At 51.8% G+C, this 14,157-nt stretch overlaps 1 protein-coding gene across 1 annotated transcript in view; it reads right to left on the reverse strand.

The window, feature by feature from the left end:
- Positions 1-14,157, reverse strand: part of Man1c1 (mannosidase alpha class 1C member 1) — a 139,778-nt gene that overhangs the window by 24,069 nt on the left and 101,552 nt on the right. Inside the window, exons 3-4 of the mRNA XM_031379030.1 lie at positions 7,765-7,880; positions 5,797-5,877 (exon numbers count right to left, since the gene is read on the reverse strand). Coding sequence (XP_031234890.1) covers positions 5,797-5,877; positions 7,765-7,880 — 197 coding nt within the window. The remainder of the gene's footprint in view (positions 1-5,796; positions 5,878-7,764; positions 7,881-14,157) is intronic.

A 14,157-nucleotide genomic window follows, 5' to 3' on the forward strand; every position in this document is an offset into this window, starting at 1 on the left:
TGTAGGCTGTGGGAGGCTGTAGGCTGTGGGAGGCTGTTGGCTGTGGGAGGCTGTAGGCTGTGGGAGGCTGTAGGCTGTGGGATGCTAGAGGCTGAATGGTGTGGCCTACACCTGGAGCGACCCTACAGATCTATGTGTTGGTGGAACCTTTAAAAGCTGGAACCTAAAGGGAAAGAGACAGGTTGGGAGGGGGGCTTGACAGGGAGAGCAGGACCCCCCCCACTCTTCTCTTGCTCTCTGCTTCCTGGCATCTCTATATCATGTGTTCCAGCCATGGGGTCCTGGACCACTCTGGAGCCAAAGCAGTGGCTGAGTAAGCATGGGCCACTGAACCGGTGAGCCAGCCGGACATTTTCTTCAAGTTGTCTCAGGCATTTTGTTCTGTGAGGGGGAGCTAATTAAATCAGCGAGAGTAAGGGAAATGAGCTGTGTATCTGTAAGGAGCACATATAGCATTGGACTCGCAGTCCAGACCATCCAGGTTCTAGAAACTTCTGCCTCCTGGGTGACAGCTTCTCCACAAGATTTCAGGAGAAATGTCATTCGTTGATAGTCTGAGGCCACTCAGTTGTTTTCAATGTTATGTACAGGGGAGGAAGGGTGAATGGCTTGTTCTAAACCCTCCACATGGTAGCTAAGGAGGCAGAACAAGGTCACAGCTCAGGGCCCCAAGCGAGGTTCTGAGCCTTTTAAACTGTCCCTCTGAAATGCCAGATTAACTCAGGACATGTGACCTTCAGACTCAGCAGTGTCTCTCATAATCAACTTCTCCAAAAGGACCAGCAAGAGGGCTCAGTTCATAAAGGTGCTTGCTGATAAGCTTGATGACCCGGGTTCAATCCCAGAGACCCACATGATGGAAGGAGAGCGTCCACTCTCAGAAGTCATGCTCAACCACATGCACACTGTGACACACAGCCTCACAAAACAAATGGCCAGATGTGATAAAAAAAAAAGTTAAACGAACCAACCCAATTTCTCTTAGGACATAAATAATTGAGTTGCAAAAGAGTTTATATTATGGCTGTTTGTTCCAGCACTGCCTAAAATAGACCGTGGTGAATCAGGCAATGCGGAAGTGGCTCAGTTCTGGCCTCCACGTGATGCAATGTCACGCAGCCGCCAAAATGGCACAGTAGCAGGAGAGTATATATTCCTTTGAACCTAGAGAAATATTTCAAAGTACTATAACTCAGTTTAAAATTTGTTTACATATGGATGCATTGAAAAAAAGAAGGAAATAATATGAAAACATTACTAATGCTCTCTCAGAGGAGTTAGCCCATGGATGGTATTTATTTCCTCCTTTTGGTCTAGCTGTGCCTTTTATGAGATTATTTTTATTTTCCTAAAGTGAAGGGCTCACTGTGCTGCCCCAGCCGCTTTTGAACACCTACACTCAAGTAATCCTTCTGCCTTAGCTTTCTGAGGAGTTGAGATTATAGGTATATATGACTGTATTCAGCCTGTGTAATTTTACAGTAGGATTGGAGAGGTGCCTCAGTGGTCAGGGCACTCCCTCTGCAAGCCTGAGGACCTGACCTCAGATTGCCAGCACTCACATAAAAAGGTGTGGTTGTGGTTCCTGGAACCCCAGTACTGGGCAGGGCAGAACTAGGAGGAGCTCCCTGGCAGGGCAGCCTAAACAACAAGCTTCCAGTACAGTAAGAGACGTCCTGCTCTGATCTCCCAGTTCATGTGGACAGGCACCGACCCACATGAATGCATGACAAATCCCTCTCTCTCTCCCTCTCCCTCTCCCTCTCCCTCTCTCTTTCCCTCTCTCTTCCTCTCTCTCTCTCTCTCTCTCTCTCTCTCTCTCTCACTCACACACACACACACACACACACACACACACAAACGTACACACACATACCAGGCCTATAACACAGTTATATGGACTCCATTTTCAACAAACCCTAAACCGAAAACACACTTAAAAAAAAAAAGCTGGCCATGATGGGATCCACCTGACATTGAGGAAGACAAACATTAGAAGCCAGTGTGGGCCACACCCTGGAGGAGGGATAAAAATCACATCTGTATTGACCATGCACAGGGATTTTTTGTTTGTTTGTTTTTTTGTTTTTTTTTTTGAGACAGGGTTTCTCTGTGTAGCCATGGCTGTCCTGGAACTCACTCTGTATACTAGGCTGGTCTCGAACTCAGAAATCCACCTGCCTCTGCCTCCCAAGTGCTAGGATTAAAGGCGTGTGCCACCGAAGTCCGACTAGGGATACTTATTCGTAAAGAATGGAACGGAGCAGAGCCTTGGCAGATGGGTCCTAAGGACTTTGAGAGGATGGATGTAGAGTCTCTGCAAATAGCATGCTATTTCAGGTAAGGGCTTGAGCCTTCCTGGAATTTGAGATCCATAGGGGTTCCAGGCCTGATCACCATGGATACCTAGAGAGGATCATAAAAGTCATTTAAGAGCTGAGATGCAAGTCCCCAGTCTGTCACTTTGCTGACTCAGTTTCCTGACCTCCCTAACAGAGCCACCCGAAACAAAAACCTGATGATGGGCCTGGGGGGCGGAGCTCTCCTGGGGTGGAGCTCACCTGGGAGGCGGAGCTCACCTGGGGGGCGGAGCTCACGGAGACCCAAGGGCCCTGGGTCTCATCTCTATGTCACAGACTATAAAGCAAATAACAACAAAGGTCCCGTGAGACAGCTGTTAGGGGCTTCCCAACTCTGAGCTGGTGAAGGGGTTTGAGGCCTCTGAGGGTGCATGGCCTTACCAGGGAAGAAGGGGAGTGGCAAGGCTGGCCACATGGTCAGACAAGAGCACCCTGGCCAGTGAGGCCTGGAAGCAGACCCCAGGAAGCTTGTTTAGATCCCAAAGGCACCTGCCTCCTGGAGCTGCAGGGTCTGCTCTGTGGGTCTGCTGCAGTGCTCAGCCAGGCTGGGAAGCCACTGACTCAGTGACAGAAAGGGCTTGTAAGAGCCTTGATCTCATGCAGGCTTTGGATGGCTTTATCCATCCAGGAAGTTGTTGGTGGCAAAGGGAGCCCACCCAGATTGTGGCTCACGGAGTTATTGTAGAAATTGAGAAAGAGGAAGCTATTTGCAAATGTGCTTCTAAACTGTGGGTTTTTTGTTTGTTTGTTTGTTGTTGTTTTGTTTTTTTCGAGACAGGGTTTCTCTGTGTAGCCCTGGCTGTCCTGGAACTCACTCTGTAGACTAGGCTGGCCTAGAACTCAGAAATCCGCCTGCCTCTGCCTCCCAAGTGCTGGGATTAAAGGCGTGTGCCACCACTGTCCCAGTATCCCCAGGAACAGCTCTGATTGTGCCTGTCATCTTTATAAAATTATTAAATATTATAAAATTAAAAAAATATTTTATTATTTTATGTGTAAGGGTGTTTAGTTGGCACGTATGTCTGTACACCATATACATGCATGGCTCAGGAAAGCCAGAAGAGGGCATCAGAACCCCTGGGACTGGAGGATGGTGAGCCACTCTGTGGGTGCTAGGAATTGAACCCAGGTCCTCTACAGGAGCATCCAGTACTTCTAACTACTGAGATGTCTCTCTGGCCCCATGCCAGTCATCTTGATGGGAGTCAGTCTCAGCAGGAGTGACCAACCAGCAGGGTCCTCTTCTGCCACTTCCTCTCAAGCAAAGAAAGTGGCAGCCAGGAGACGAGGTGCACACATTTGTAGGAAGTTAAGAAATGCCCCCAACAGGTCGTCACTGGGCGTTAGTGTGACCGAGTCCCGATAGCAAGCACTGACAATGGAGACAGATTGGAGGGTCAAAGGGCCAGAGTGAGCCCTCAGTGACTCACGGTTGTAAGTCTGTCTCATCATCCGTAAGTGGGTGATGCCCTCCCTTCACTGATGGAACACTGGTGGCTCCCACGGAGCTGTGCACAGAATTCAAAACCTGGTATTTAGAGAGGAAGAAGCCTGGGGGGCGGGTAGCAGGGACCGTGGAGGTGTGTTGCACCTTGATGTACACACAGACTCGACATGTTGGTTAGCATGGCTTCCCTCTGAGCCTTATGAACTCTTGTTTCCTTTCTTCCTTCTTTCCTTTTTTTTTTTTTTTTGAGACAGGGTTTCTCTGTATAGCCCTGGCTGTCCTGGAACTCACTCTGTAGACCAAGCTGGCCTCTGACTCAGAGATCCACCTGCCTTTGCCTCCCCGAGTGCTGGGATTAAAGGAGGACACCACCACCTGGCTCTGAACTGTTTCTCAAGCCACCAATGCCCTGGTCCACAGCCCCCTGCCAGATGGACATCCTCAAGTGAAAGCGAGGGCCGCTCAGACAGCCACAGGCTCAGAACTACAGTGGCTGTCACCCAGGAGCCACTAGCTTCTTGGCTAGTCCTGAGCATCTTCCCTCTCCTTCCCTGCATCTCTCTCTCTCTCCACCATGCCAGCCAGGGGAGGCTGGGCAGGAGCCTCTGAAGCACATGAATGACTTTGCCTTTTTCCCCCTGCTCGCTCTGTCATTTTCCTGTCCTGAGGTTTTCAAATAATATTCAAGCTCTGGGTGGCTCGAAGCCGAGGGCTCCCATCGACAATTTTTTTGGACAAATTGGTACAAGCAGTAATCTCTGCTGAGGAGATTATGTTTGATGGAGAGAGGCCTGAAGCGACTGGAGAGATGGAGGCGGCTTGTTGCCTCTAAGCCCTCAACTTCAGTCCTGACAGCGAGGGAGGAAGACTTTTTGGATCACAGTGATGGGGAGGGCCAGGATTTCTCTGTAGCTTGCCTGTTTTACCTGCCTGGTTCCTGCTTCCCAGTGGTGGTAGAGCTGGGCAGAGTGGCCCCCTGGATTCTGGGGAAGAGTCTGACCGATGACCTTTATTCTGGGGATGCTGCCAACCTGGCCACCCGATACTCGGGCTGTGTTATGACAAGCACTCACGAGAGGAGAAGGGAGGCTCCAGTTTCTCCCAATCTCAGTACTTGTCAGAATTCTCTGGCAGAGAGGAGACGCCCTTTGCAGGTGATAACCCTGGGCCAAACTCTCCATCCTGTTCCATGGCACAAGAGCTGTTTGGTCTAAAGAGGTAACATGACCATCGGGTGACTGGAAAGAAAGTGATTAAGAGGGGACTTGCTTAAGGCCACCAGCAGGTTACCCTGGGCACTTCTTGGCCCTCAAAGGCTTGCAGTTACAAGTTATGGCCAGCAGGGCAGCCCCATTGCCCCACTGCTTCCTTGGGAATGGGCACAGGCAGTTCTGCCCAGAAGGGAGCCAAGGAAAAGGTTGGCTGTGATGTATATGAAAGCCTACAGGCTCTGTGACTCAGCAGTTAGGAGCACTGGCTGCTCTTCCAGAGGACCCAGGTTCAAATCCTAACACACAGAGGCTCACAGCCAGCTGTAATTACAATTTCAGGGGATCCAATGCCGCCTTTTGGTTTCTGTGGGTACTAGACACACATGTGGTTCACATACATACATACAAGCAAACACCCATACACGTTTAAAAAAACAAACAAACAAACAAACAAAAAACAAAGCCAATGGCCCTGAGAGTGAGAAGCAGCGGTTTGGCCCTGTGGGTCCTGAGACCTGACATCTATGAATGGCAGTTTGCATGTGTTTGGTTATGCACAGACATGGTTCCATCCTCACAGAACTCGTCAGCTGCTCTGGGCACCAAGTGTGCTCACCTGGGCCATAGATCTGAACAATGTGGAATCCTCGTGGAGCGGGGTGGTCCTGGTTGGTCTCTGGTAGACTCCCTGCCCCCATGAAGCCACTGGGAAAGTTGAGGCAGGACTATAGTTTTTCTAAGACCTGTCCAGCCCTGGGGCCTCAGAGGGTCAACTTACCTCTTCTCCTGTCAGGTAGAAGGCCGAGAGCAGTCCTCCAATATACCGGATGTTCACTTCAAACAACGATGCTTCTCCACTCTGCAAGAAGGTGGGGGAGGGGGACCGTAAGGATATGTGTGAGCTCCCACAAGCCAGCCAGGCCCTGGACAAGGGGCCACACTGCTCCTCTCAATGCACACCTGTGTCCTGCCCCGAGGACCCCAGCAGGCCAGGCCACGGCTCCGTTTTCATAGCTGAGGTTGGGAGAGGCCAGCACCTGCCTGGCAGTTGCCACTGTGCACTTAAGCGTTCCAAATAAACACCAGCTTTGGCGCCCTTCCCCAGCCTTGCCAGAGGCCATTGGAGCAGTTCCGCCTGGCTGTGCTCCAAGGAGCTCCAGGACCTGTGCCGAGCTGCAGGAGAAGCTTAGCTCAAGGAGAGACAGAGCCTTCTCACGTCTGGCCTGCCACCCTCGTCCCCTCCCGAGAAGCCCCCGTGGCTTAGCTGGAGTGACAGAGGCCCTTCCCTGGGGTGACAGAGCAGGGCAGGGCTGAGCAGGAGGCTGAGGGCAGATGCCCGTGTAAGAGCTATCAGTGTCGGGGCCCACTCACACTGTCCTTCTCCATGACTGTGCCCACACACACTGCCCAGTACAAAGCAGGTGTTGAGGCATCGTGCCAAGGGCATGGTCTGGCTAAATTCCCCACGTAAGTCATGTACATGGCTTTGTGACGTGGGATAGATTTCTCCTCCCCCCCCCCCCCCCCCCCCCCGGGTTTCCTCCGCACAGAACGAGTTCATGACACCACCTCCCAGACAGGCCTTCTCACAGGTGGCACAGTAAGCTGTGGCAGGGTCTCACGCAGGCTCCTGTTTCCACCCCCTTTGCCCCACGTGGTCCCCTTGGCAGCTTTCCACATCGTATTTTAAATCTTTATTTCTAACGCTGTGGTGTTAACTGAGGGTCTGGGCAAATGAGTTATAACCCCGGCCTTCTTTTTTCTTTATTTTGAGACAGGGTCTTGCTTAAGTTGTCCAGGCTAGCCTTGAACTTGTGCTGCGGCTGCCTTAGCCTCCAGAGTAGCTGGGATTCCAGGACCGCACTACCAGGCCCTGTAGCTTAAGCTTTCACTATGCATAGCAGCCACTGTTATCTGTTAATCTGGGAGGATTTTTCCACTAGGGAAGAGTGTGTAAATCTCACTTCCTTTCAGCCTCGGAGTGCTCCGTGACGTCATCCCATTCTCTAGATGAAGAAGCTAAGGCGCTAAGAGGTCATGAGCCCATCTTTCTTTTTCCTGAAAACACTCCAACCTATCCAGCCTGCCTGAGTGTCCACAGCTCTCTGGTCCCCTAGGCAGACCCATCCTCTGCCTGGAGGAGCTGGGGCCTGTCCAAGGGCCAGATGAGTCCCTGAAGATGCTCCTCTGCCCCACTCTGATCCACAGAAAAGGAACAAAGGCCTCCCCAGGCCTCATAGAGGACAGAAGTCACAAAGGCCTCAAGATAATTCCAGTAATTATAACTGTGATGAGGAGCCCACTTAGCCTTCCTGTTGACTTTACAGCACCGTAAAAAACTCTCCACAGCCCTCTGCCGTGGCCATCACCCCTGTCTCTCTGAGGAGACTAAGGGTCAGGGAGGTGGAAAGCCCTTCCCAGCTCCCCAGTTCAGCTCTCAGGCGCCCCACACCTCTTGCCTCTAACTAAGCCACTTCCCCTCCTATCTACCACTTGCTGAGCGACAAGCCCAATGAGCACTGTGGGGAGGGAGGGGTGGCCCTGGCTGTGTCCCCTTGTACCAGCTGGGAGGACACCAGCTGGGAGACATCCCCACTTCAAGCCTGGTCTCCCCTGATGAGGAGATTCATCAGGGGATAGACTGCAGCCCTGGCTCTCTGCTACTCTATTACACAGTCCCAGGCAAGAAGCCTGTTGTCTGTGGAGCGGGAAGCTGGCCCTAACCTCCCCACGGCCTCTGACTTACCACGTTCAGATGGAAGCTGTCTTGCACCCAGGCCTTGGCCTCCTGGAACTCCTCTTTCAGCTCCATGAGGTAGAGGGTATCAAGAGAATCGATGATGGTCGCCCCACTGAGACCACCTGTAGGACAGAGAATCACAAGTGTGACCCGGGGGCCATTTTTATTCTTTCCATTCTTGGCTAGACAGGGCACCCTTCCCCAAATTTGGTCCCCAAATGCCTAGAGAACTTCAAGGTAGCATTTAGGGTGACTCTAGTACCACCAGGGAGGGCGAGAATGGACCTGCCATCCTGTCTCCTTGGGGGAGGGGAGACAGAGGCCGTGCTGGCCCATTCCCAGGCCATGGTCACTCTGTGGTCAGCAGCTCACTCAGTTCCAGGTGACAATGCCCTGACCAATGTGGCACACACAGCTCCAAGTGGCACAGCCAGCCCTGTGGCTCACTCAACCTTCTTTCTGCTTTCTCCTGTGAAGAATGCCGGCGCTCACGTCTGCTTATGCAGGCAGACAGCCGTATAGGACTGTGAGCCCAGGGAGGACATCCAAGTCCTCTGAGTTCCAACACGCAGGCGGGAACACAGCATGGGGACGTCATGGGGACATCCATCCACAGAGGTGGCATAGGCCTGACTTTATATGCTTGGGAGATAACCCTGGGATTGCTTAAGTTAAAGGAAAACAAGACAAAACAAACCCAGTCAGGCTGTGTGGTGCACGCCTGCTATTCAAGCCCTTAGGAGGAAGTAGCCTGAGGGTCGCTGGGAGTTCAAGGCCAGCCTGGGCTACATAATGAATTCTAAGGCTTGCCTGAGCTACATAATGAGTTGTAAATTGTCTATCAAATAAAAAGGCAGGTATGGATTACCTCCTTTCAAATTGTTGGTCAGAGGGGTCCTTTAGACTCCCCCAAATACTAGAGGTTATTGCTATTGGCTACCCTGCAGAACTTGATGGTGAGATCCCATTGCTGAAGACCCTGCCCGGATCCTTGAATTATAGAATATGGTGAAATCAAGCTGGTCCTGACTTGGAAGCTTCATCCCCACTGCGTAGCTTTCAGGGTGCTGTGCATACTATCAGAGAAGGAAATGAATCACCAATCTTTTATCTACTTCTAAACACTCTGCGCTACGGTAACAACTGGTCAGGTAACAGAGACCCAGTATCGTAACAGGCATTACCATGATGGGAGTAACCAACCACTTTCTGGTTGGATTTGAATCCTGTGCCACAAGGCTGGACTCATGCCTGGTACTATTCACTGGACCATCAACCTGTGGCTGACAAGGCCAGAAGCCCCAAGGGAGAACCTGGTACTAGCACTTTGCTAAGTGGACCTATCCAAAGGCCTCCTAAGTACTTATCTTTGTATCCATAGATTCACAAGCTTTGTCAGAGGGGTGTATTTATTTATTTGTTTGTTTATTTATTTATTTATTTATAGGAGATGGCAATTAATACAGAGAGCCACAACTGACCAACATGCAGAGAAGGTTGGAGACTATGGCATATGCAGCTCTAAATGAGATATCGATACCCCTCACCCAAGGCTCAGGGATCATTTGGGAAGAAGGGCTGGAAATCCTGTCAGAGCCAGACAGAGCAGATGTCTATAGCAAAACAATTTGCCAGACACGACAGGGCCACCACACACACGAATTCACAGGGGCTGGGGCAGCATGCGTACGAGCTGCACAAGAAGAAGCCAGAAAAGTCCCAGCATGCAGTCGCGCCCTTAACTGAGGGGCTGCTGAAAACTGATGCCTGCAGGTGGAGTGGAGGGTCCATTCTCTTCAGAGATGCTGCTGCCTCTAAGAGGCTACCTGATGTTGTTTAAACGAGAAATGTGCCCCCACTGGCTCTGTGTTTGAACATCTGGTCCTGTGTTGGTGGCACAGTTTATGGAGGGAGCTTATGGGCCTTTAGAAGGTACACATGGCCTTGCTTGGAGGAAGGACATCCATCGCTAGGCTTTGAGGGTTTATAGCCTTGATCCACTTCCTGTTCTCATTCTCAACTTCCTGTATGTGGAAGCGATCTCTCAGCTTCCTGTTCTGGCCTCTTGCTGCCATATCTCCTAGGCCATATGGGCGGTCCCCGTGGAACCATAACCTCAAATAAGCTCTTCCCTCCATATCTTACATTGTGTTGTATTGTTTTATCACAGCAACATTAAAGCAAGTCCCACACTACACACGCTCCAGATGTTCCTTCTCCCAGGTAAACACAGACCGTGCTAGGCAGACTCAGCGGGTTTTTAGAAGGAGCACATGACTCTGGGAAGGAAAAGTGGTGGAGAAGACAGGAAGAATTGGAGGGAAAGGGAAGAGGATGGATTTGAACGAACATTATTGGCATGTACGAAATTCTCAAACAATAGAAAAGGAGATTAAAGAGCAAAACCAGAACAGGTGTCGGAGACGACTCGGTTAGTGACGTGGTGGCGATGCCTGTGACCCCAGCACTGGGAGAGCAGAGACAGGCTGATTCCTGGAGCCCAGTGGCTGCCAGCATCTCCACTTGGCACATGCGCAGACGTACTGTCTCTCACGCACAAAGACATCAAAGCTCCAAAGGCTGGGTAGCCGAAGCTCTTTATTTCGGAGTGGAGAGGGGGGGCCTCTAGGCGCCAAGCTGGAGGCGGCGGGGCTCAGGGCTTATCTCTGGGTCCTGGGACAGAAGTGCTTCTTACTTCTTGGTTATTTTTATCGGCAGAGATTTATTTCCATCAGAAAGAAAAAGGGAAAACGGTTTGAACAAAGAAGTCAAACAAATGCTCAACACAAAAGTCTTCATGCTCTCTCTCATTCCAGGGCAGTGAGTTCACAGAGAGCTACCTGCTTGCCCCCACTGCCCCGACACTGGTTCTGGAGTCATTTGTCCCCACCCTCCACTCTGTGAGAGAAGCAGGAGAGGACCGGAGGAAACCCTCAGCTGTAGATCACGGTGAGAGCCTGGAATGGAGAGGACCGGGGCTCGGGGGCAAGCATGGTACCACCTGGAGAGCTTCCTGGAAGAGGCTAACTCTCATCAATACCTTATAACTACAATCACGGCCAGCAGCAATGTCTTTTAGGGTCCAAAGCACTTTTGCCCATACATTCCTTGTAGATGTTCAAGTCCCGTATATAAATGGACGTCTTGCATAGGACCTAGGCAGTTCTCCCATGTGCTCTACTTCATAAGACTTAGTGTCAGATAAGTCCTTGTCACACTGTATTAGGAGCGAGAGACAAGGAGATCAGTTCAGTATACACTTTCCCCCAAAATATTTCCCATCTGTGGCTGGCTGAATTCACTCAGGTAAAACTAAGGGGCACAGGGGGCCCAGCATGACCCCCAGAAGAGTGGCTGTCCCCACTGTGCCCCTGCACAGGCTCAGGGGGTCAGGAGTCACAGGTTTGGCCCTCCTCTGCAGAGCACAGTGGGTCTAGCCTGGCTTCGGTGCCCTTGCATCCAGGAATTCTCTGCCTGTATGCCGCTAACTGCTCGTGCCCATGGAAAACCCTGAACTGGATCATGGACAGGCATGGTGTGATACGGGCACCGCCTGTAAAAGACCTAGAGAGGAGGGTGAGGGAGGAGTGGGGTGAAGACAGGGCCAGCAGTTAAGGGCATGTCACCAGAAGGGAGTGCTGGCCACAGAGGAAGGGATGGCCATGCATCTGGGTGCCTGGAGGGCTGAAGCAAGCGTGTCAGCCCTTCCCATGACCACGAGGCCAGGCAGGCATTCCTTTTCTGGCCACCTCCCTTCTAGAAGGTGCAGGGCAGGCAAGGTTCCAGCAAGGACTTTATCCTGTGGAAGTGTGTCTGCTTGGGTTGCTGGTCTGGCGCTCAGGCTCCACTCTGAAGGACCTGGTGACCTGGGGTCCTGTGTTTGAAGTACCTGGAGGGACTCTGAGGGCCTGCTGGGTCACTCTTTCATCTCACAGATGAGGCCCTATCAAGTACTAACCCAGCCCAGGGGAGATAAGCTTCCACTGCCAGTGTGGCCTCTCAACTCTGAGCAAACAGACCTACCAACTCACCCATCTGGCACTCAGCCGCGAGTCAGGACCCAGAGGAAGCCGAATCCTTCCCCCAGGGCTCAGCAGAGTCTCTGATTTCAGAATCCTGCCCTGGGCCACCTGTTCACCTCATTGGCCTCTGTCTCTTGGGGCCCAGGAGGGGAGTAACTAACCAGGGCTCCTCGTGACCAGCTGTCCCCATGACACTTCCAGACATCTGATGTGGACACCTGAGAGACTGGCTGAGTTTGTTGGTGAGGGCCTGCTCTGGCTTGAAGCTCTGGCTTCTTGGCTTGGTTGATCTCTGCCCCACCCCTCTCTGCACCTGGCTGGGCTGGGGTCCAGCAAAGCACTTACTGAGAACCTTCCCCTTAGACTCAGGGTTACCCCGCAGCCCGTGGTAGATGACAGAGAAAGCCCTATCTCCTGTCCAAGCTTATGTGCCACCTGGGGTGATTTCCACGGGGAATAAAGTCGCTGTAGAGAGGATATGACCTGTGTATACCTAAATATCCAACAGGGCTCAAAACAGCATCTTGGGTTTTCCTGGGGCTGCAGCCATACTGGGCTGTGGCTGAACCTGTTCTCCCAACCCTGTTTCTGAGTTCTACATTTTACACAGGATACCCTAATCAGAGCAGGAGATAGTGGAACATGCTAGAAAGAACAGAGGCCCAGGAAGCAGGAGAACTGGCTCCAACCCCAGCATGACCCAGCAGCATGCCTGCTCCAAGTATCAAAGTTATCTATGGATGAAGGGGAAGATCGTTGGGTGGAGTACTGGAGAGCCATCTCTGGTCCCTGAGCATGACCCACCTGCCATAAATGTATCTGCCCTGCTAGAGGAAGACTAAGTGTTTGGTAAATCAGTTTGCTGCCTTTCCCCCTGGGGTCCCTTTGTCCATCTTGAAACTGTGGCCTGGCTAGGAAGTGGGGGAAGGGTTACAAAATGTGGTCCTCCCCGTGGGGAAAGGATGCTGTCATCTAACTGTTCTGGCCTGTTCATGGAATGAAGCCTCCAGAAACCTCACACGGGAGATTGTAGGCTCCTGCACTACAATACTGCTGGCTTCATGGGATGGAAGGGGATGGCAATGTGGGTGTGTACACAACACCCTGACATCGGGCCTCTGCACCTGACTGTCCCTGGGCAGCCCCTCCACGATGCTTTTGGTGGTCCCGAGTATCTGCTGCGTGGCCACCATGACCCCTGACCTCTAAGCACCAGCTCCCAGCACTGCTTCCATTTTCATATGCATTGTCTTCCTAGAACCGGATCCGGTGGTATGTCTCCCTGAATCTGGGACCCTGCCATGACCTCCTAGTACCCGTACAATTAAGGCACGCTTGCCCTTGCCTTCACGGATCTGTACTATCTCCCTATATCGTGGCAGGTTAATAGCCTGCTTGCCACACAGCCTTCCCTGGTTCCACTCGTGAACCTGTTCCCACTCAGAGCATGCCCACAACACTCTCCTGGGCCATTCTCCTTCTGTGCATGGTGTCTTTCCCTCCGGCGAAGGCTCAAAGGTTAAAGAAGGTTTCTCTGTCTGTCTGTCCCTCTCACACTGAACCTTGAAGTCTTGTTTCCAAGCAACTCTAAAGGCCAGAGTTCTGCTCTAGTGTCCATTTCCGTGGCCTCCTCAAACACCTCCGAGGTCACAGCTCCTCTACCAACTCTTGCTCCCATCCCCCCCTCCAGGGGCAGCCTAGGGTCCATCTTGATGGGCCTTGGCACCTCTCTGACTCCCATCGCCTTGAGTGCATGAAATCGCACCTTCTGCTGTGTTCTCTGAGAAGCAATCCCTGGTACCTCTGGCACAAGGACCCCCATTCCTGTCCATTCACATCCAAGCATACACGTGCTAAACAAACAAACAAACAAACAAACAAATGTAACAATGAAGACGCTGGGTTGGTAAGCTTTTACAGTCCCGGTGCTGCGGAGAGTTGGGGTTAGGGTTAGCCTTTATTCATACTGCTTTAGTTCTAGCACTCAGGAAGCAGAGGCAGGCTGATGTCTATGAGTTCAAGGCCAGCCTGGTCTACACAGTGAGTTCCAGGGTAGCCAGAGCTACAGAGTGAGGCCTTGTCTAAACACAGACACACAGACACACAGACACACACACACACCCTATCCCCACCCCACCCCACAGGCATCACCTCACCTCACACAGAGCTTCCTGTTGAGAGGAGGGAGGACCCTGGGCCCCAACACCTCCTCTCAGGGCCAGGGCCACCTCTATAGAGCCACTTGCCTGGTCTGTGTCCCCACCAACTCTGCAGTATAATAATGATGTCTTTTATGTGATGTTATATTAACAGAGAGAAATGGGTCAGGCTGGGCAAATCCAGCTCCGGGAAGAACACTTAGAAGGAAAAAAAATGA

The sequence above is a fragment of the Mastomys coucha genome, unplaced genomic scaffold (assembly GCF_008632895.1).
Source record: "Mastomys coucha isolate ucsf_1 unplaced genomic scaffold, UCSF_Mcou_1 pScaffold18, whole genome shotgun sequence".
Classification (NCBI taxonomy): Eukaryota; Metazoa; Chordata; class Mammalia; order Rodentia; family Muridae; genus Mastomys; species Mastomys coucha.